Raw genomic sequence first — 6,000 nt, forward strand, 5'->3', positions numbered from 1 at the left:
AAACATAATGAGTTGCAGTGAATTAGTGCACAACATGTTTTTGTATGTAAAAACAAATTGCTGTGAAGAGAACCGTTTCTACCTGTTGTTAATAGGACAAAGACCAATTTTGAAAGATTTTTGTTCGCAACATCTGAGAACATGTTAAAACAAGATTCACCGAACTATGAGTTCAGAAAAATGAACAAATACCCGAAAATGAAGGTGATTAAACAATAAACACTTACCTATTCAGAGATAAATTCTTTATATTGATAATTTTTATCAGAATCGTGTTATTACAAACGTGGATATGATTTAAATGTTCAGCGCAAACATATCGACAAATTCGTGGTGTTACGTGGCGATATATATCATTTTTGGTTAGTTTGCGTATACAATGCGTCATAAATATACTTTCATGCACCTGTTCGTCGGCTGAAGCGGGTGCAAGGTGGTTATGAACCAGATCTTCATTATTGTATCTCCAAAAGTAAATGGTCCCGATGGCAAACAGGCCCTTGGTGATATCGAGATCAGCATTAAAAAGGCATAAAGTTCACTTTCTTACAGAATTTTACATCAAAATACTCTTAGAGGAACATCAACCGATGACTTCATTTTTATTGCAGCAACGCTCATTCTCACAACTATAATAATATGTTTTCTTTCTTTCAACTCGTTGTACAGCGTGTTTAGTATCCAAAATTGAGAAATGTCCTTCCCATGATGCCAAAGTTAAAAAGGAATTGAGAAAATTGGTTCACAAAAATACGGGCAATAATTCAACCACCAGAACGAACGAACCGTGCAATAACGTTTTAACCCAATTTTAAAGACTAAATCAATCTATATAGAGTCATTAGTGCATTTTTTAATTTACCAATATGTCATATCTAATTAATTTTAAAAGTGCCGATTATAGAAAATGTGTTTGAAATATTAAACACACTTCTTCATTCTTTGACTAAATGTTATTAACTAACAACGCATTGCCTAGCAACGTCGTACAAACCAACTCAAGCTTATCGTTATTACAGGGACTAATGAATTATCTATGGCAGGCGTCATCATCCCAAGACCGGACCGGTATAACGTACAAAATAGATAGAACAGATCAAATATTCTTGCTAATAGTATGTGTTATCGCCGGCCTATGCTCCATAATTATCATGGTTGTCGTGTTCAACCACTACATCTTGGATTTTGTCAGAGTAAACACAAGGAGATTGAAGAGAAGTCGTATGCCAATAAAAGATTGGTTGTTCGAGGCTGAATGTCAAGACAAAGAATCAACAAATGAGACAACAATAAGAAAAATTGTCAATGCTAACATAAATTCATCTGGTGAATACCCGGGTGCAAATCCTCTTACGCAATCAACAAGGATTGGACCAGAGATAAGGCAAATTTCGAATAGGTGTAAGACTTTAGCAACAGAAAATGAACAATGGGAAACGATGTCGGGATTATCGTTCGAGCCTATAATAATAGGAAGCGATAAGGAAGTAAAAATTTTGGCTTCATCCCAAAATAATCATGAAAATACAAATACACAGAACATAAACGAGCTGAAGCTTGAGGAAGCAGCTCATAAGACTGTAAAGCTTCATTCCAAAAAAGAACGTGATTTTAAGCGCAATGACAGGATTAAAAGATTGCTGACTACCAAAAACCAAATCATAGAACAAGAAGCATGGTTCAACGGTAAACAAGAAACAGAAGCGATAGTCGAACATCAAAACATGAATGGAGAAGCGTTTATTGCCGAAGAACAAAAAGTAGGCATCATCAAAAAACAAAGAATTGATTTAAAAGAGCGCAACGAAATGCAACACAAAAAATGGCTGAGTCAAAGAAATGAAAAATTGGTGCTGTCACCAACGATTGATGTGATCTCTGGACATAAGTTGGATCAAATGGGTATACACGAAAAAGTTGAACTGTTTTTGAAGTCACAATCGGGTGGAAACCCGACAAAAAAGGGAATAGCAAAATCAAAAGCTACAAGTGAATATAAATAAATTCAACTGATTCTATTTCACTTATTTACAATTTTTAATAGCGAACAGTATCGCAAAAGACGCTGTGTAATACGCTATAGCTCAAATTCTGATGGCCACATGTCAGATGCCCGTATACAATAATGCGATTGTAATGTTGTTTGGTTTAACTCTTCCCGCTTTTTAATCATGGTTTACAGGAACAAACTGCAGATTACAACGACGATAAGTCATATGGATGATCAACACCATAAAACCCTCTAGGAATTGCTCATCTTAACGTTTGCTAACGTAGCCAACTCTGGGCGCCCAAACAAAAACGATGGTATGGTTACAACAATAACAATAAAAATTCCGAACAGTCTCCAAGTTGTACCAGTTATGCATCACACATTCTCTGAATGTTGTATAACAGGCAAACGCTCCTTTAGTTCTACATTCGATGATACTATCCACAAAACACATTAGCTTATGGCATCAGCTCTTTACGAACTAATCAGCAGATATTCCAAATTGAAAGAATGTAATGATATACGATAAATCATATAATTTCAATCTTTCTTTTCAAAGTATATTATGGTTATGTTTCCGTAACAAAGATTCGAAAAATCATCATACCATGTTACTGTGTTCATTTAAAATGCGGTTATGGTTGTTTCAAGAGCTTTATCGCAAAAAATTGTATGAATTGCAACCACAATTGGTAATTCTTAGATGACTCATACTCATTCAAGGTGACCAACTCAATGGACTTGGGTTTTAGAATAGATGTGGTTCAACGATGCTTTGCTCGAGATAAAACATGCACAAACAGGGTCTATAAATGCCTTATTGTTTCGCCATATGTCTCATGGTTCAGCATGATACTCGATTTGTCCCATGGTTGTGATGTTTAGCCAAATAATTAGAGCACTCTCAGGGGAACTCAATCATTTATTGGCTGTTATTTACTTTTGGGCGCGATTTCCAGATCTCCGATTTTCATCATTTGCCTTAAATGGGAACGATATGAGCTTTAATAATAAATGATGAGCGGTGTAACATGAGCAACGACTTGATTAATGATACGATCATTGACACGAATATCGTAGCAGAGAAATTAGTAAGTGGAACTGGGAGTGAATATATAAGCACTTCTATAAAACAAAACCAAACGATCGAAGAATTTGCGTGCAAACATGCCATGACTCTATTTTTATCCACGGTTTTTCTCGTTCTGATCGTTATGCTGCTTTGTTGTTTCCTCTGTCTGATTTGTCTGTGCAAAAAATGTTACCGCAACAAGCAACACTCAAGCAATGATAAGATGGAATTCATACCATGTCACAACCAGGATGCAGAAAAAACAGTAAAATACACGAAAATAAACGGGCAAATGGATGTACTGGGAAGAAATCAAGTCCAGCAAAGGATTCAACGCGGTATAGAACAATCCAACTGAGAACATGGAATATTTATTGATCCTTATGATAATGTTTAGATAAATGTTTCGTAATGGTGCTTCAGTGATATTTTTTAATTTATTGCTTTTGCTTGGCTTATATTTACCAATCATTTTATTTAATTCTGCACTAATCAGGATTGTCGATCCAATTCAACAAAATTAAGCAGTTTTTACACCTGGAACCATTCATTTAATGTTTTTTTGCCTTGACATTCAATCTTATACAAATTTTATTGCGTTTTCCAAAATTGTCATTGTAACGATGTAATCTGCAATCGATAGATAATCCAGATTATAAATTTCGTGTATGAGATCGCGGATAACACTTCTGCTTTGTGCCGATAGTCACAGTGCCAATGTATAATATAGTTAACATAACTAATTGATATGAAAACATATTAAAGCTAAAACAAAAAAATTACGCTGATCTGCTCATGAGTAATGTTTTATGTCTTTGCAGATGTTGAATCAGAGTTAATGGATGAAAACAATCGTGTTCATACTCATCTACAATACATCAGATCAGAAGTAGCAATCTGGAGCAACACAACTATTCTCGCTTTCAGTGCCAAAACTGAATGATTCGTGTAACATGCAACTCTCCGCCTTTCTATACAAATAGAGGTTATTACCACGATAAAATTGTATGCAGAGGATTTTTCTTGATAAAATAGCTGTGCTATCTCATTTAGAAAATGAAACAAAGTTCGAATATCCATTGAACATTTTATTCATTATAATGTGCTATGTTTTTTCATTGGTTTTGGATCAAGTGCTAGGATCTGTAAATTAATTTTCAACGAGAGATCATTTAACTTTAAGGTTGTATGGTGGTTGAGCGTTTCAAAAGAAAACGAACTAAACAACTGTTTTGAAGTCCTTATTTGCTTGAAGATGCGAAATATATATTTTTGATTTTTCTTGAAGGGGTAAAAAATTTATTCGTCCAATTGACCAATAATATTTCGAGTTGTCTTTTTATTATATGGGAAGATGGTGATGTATTGTATCGCTGTTTTCAAGCGAAACGTAGATAACTATCCGGGTGTAACATTTTAGTTATGCTGAGTCGGCTAAAATTTATATGTGTTCCAAGACAATATAGCAACCGTTGAAGTATTCCTTGAAAATAACTTGGTTGAAAAGACAATCTTACCAGATATTTAGAATAGAACGAAAATATTTAATTTAAAATCCTCTGTTGGACGTCTGAATTAGTCGAAAATATTGTTTTAGATCGTCGTCATTGCACGTTATTTTGCGAAAATCTTCTGTTTGGAAGTTCAACGTGATGCAACTGTTTACTCCATTCATAATCTTATACAATCCAAATGGCCTTTTTATCATCTTGAATCTTTGACTCAATCCTCCATGTTTAAGATCAGTGTAGGACAAATTACCCATAGCTTCATCAAGTTCCCAAATTACACTATGTTTTGTCGGAACGGTGATAAAGTCATCTCTACTTAGGCCTGCAAATTCCAAAAGAAAGACATCAGCAAACGGCTCCTCAACGAGTGTGAGCTTTTTAGCCTGGTTTTCGCCGACAAAAAAATCAGGAATTGCAGCACTTTGTAGTTTGAAAGAATCCGAGACAGCAGAAAGTATGAATAAAAGCATGTATTCTCTGGATACAATTTTTTATATACATGAGATGAAACGTGACAGGTGAATTATTGCTCGTAATGATAGATTATTGTTTCTATAAAAATGCAATTTCAAAAATATAATAGCTGTTACAGGATGGCATGTGTGACTTTTTTACTAAAAAAGCGTTGTATATATTCTCATACCATTCAACCAAACTTTCTTTGCTAGAAGTACGTATATTTATATCTTCACATGTTACAACACCCAAATAACGCATTTTTATGATCTGGCGGGACCGACCGTGGCCATTAACCTCTTTTGTCCATAGAGAAAACCGGTATATCAATTCGTGCAACACTTTGCGCGTACTTTCACCGCGACAGAAAGATATTCTGCAATCACTTGCACGACTCTCCGCTCTGGAAACACCCCAAGAAACTTTTCGTCTTTGGACTTACAGGTAAAAATGATATTTGAGACATCCATTTTTATATTAAAAATTACTTAAATCGTTTAATTAAAAGCATCGCTACTGCTCACTCACAACGACAAATTCACTATTGCGACTCATTGAAAAGGGCACGAGCTCTCTCCTGATGTGGCCCACGCGGTACAATGATGTTGGCCTTGGGATCTGCTTTACGTACAGATTCCATAACTTTGTCCTTTTTAGCTGTTGTGAACTCTAGCAAGGCAACGACAGAACCGCCTTCTAATTCTTCATCATCGTCAATGGCATCCTGGTATTCTTGACTATCACTAGTATGGTCAAAAGCGAAGCCATTCGTAAGCTCAGATTTGTGTTGAGTATCCAACGATGACAGTTTTTTAGCAATCGCAATCCGTTCAGGGGATATAATCAAGGGGTCGAAGTCAGATGTTTCGGCCATATCGGTACTACTCTGAATATCTTCAGGGTCATAATCTGGGTAGACGTCGGAATTGATCTTCTCATGAATTTGAGGTGTTGCATCGTGTTGCTGG

At 35.5% G+C, this 6,000-nt stretch overlaps 4 protein-coding genes across 4 annotated transcripts; 2 read left to right on the plus strand and 2 right to left on the minus strand.

Moving 5' to 3' along the window:
* Nucleotides 1–950: 950 nt before the first annotated feature.
* Nucleotides 951–2,003, plus strand: VCUG_01253 (uncharacterized protein; the record flags this gene model as incomplete). Its single annotated transcript, XM_008076081.1, has 1 exon — nt 951–2,003. The coding sequence occupies one exon, from the start codon at nt 951–953 to the stop codon at nt 2,001–2,003; it is 1,053 nt and encodes a 350-aa protein (XP_008074272.1).
* Nucleotides 2,004–3,024: 1,021 nt separating this feature from the next.
* VCUG_01254 (uncharacterized protein) lies at nt 3,025–3,423 on the plus strand (the record flags this gene model as incomplete). The annotated part of the gene is made up of 1 exon (XM_008076082.1): nt 3,025–3,423. One exon carries the CDS (start codon nt 3,025–3,027, stop codon nt 3,421–3,423), a length of 399 nt encoding a protein of 132 aa, XP_008074273.1.
* A 1,191-nt stretch (nt 3,424–4,614) lies between these two features.
* Nucleotides 4,615–5,046, minus strand: VCUG_01255 (uncharacterized protein; the record flags this gene model as incomplete). Its single annotated transcript, XM_008076083.1, has 1 exon — nt 4,615–5,046. The coding sequence occupies one exon, from the start codon at nt 5,044–5,046 to the stop codon at nt 4,615–4,617; it is 432 nt and encodes a 143-aa protein (XP_008074274.1).
* Nucleotides 5,047–5,573: 527 nt separating this feature from the next.
* VCUG_01256 (uncharacterized protein) lies at nt 5,574–5,999 on the minus strand (the record flags this gene model as incomplete). Its single annotated transcript, XM_008076084.1, has 1 exon — nt 5,574–5,999. A coding segment is annotated over one exon (426 nt), but the record flags the coding sequence as incomplete, so codon positions are not given.
* Nucleotide 6,000: the final 1 nt, after the last annotated feature.

This window comes from Vavraia culicis (assembly GCF_000192795.1).
Source record: "Vavraia culicis subsp. floridensis unplaced genomic scaffold supercont1.18, whole genome shotgun sequence".
In the NCBI taxonomy this organism is placed as follows: Eukaryota; Fungi; Microsporidia; family Pleistophoridae; genus Vavraia; species Vavraia culicis.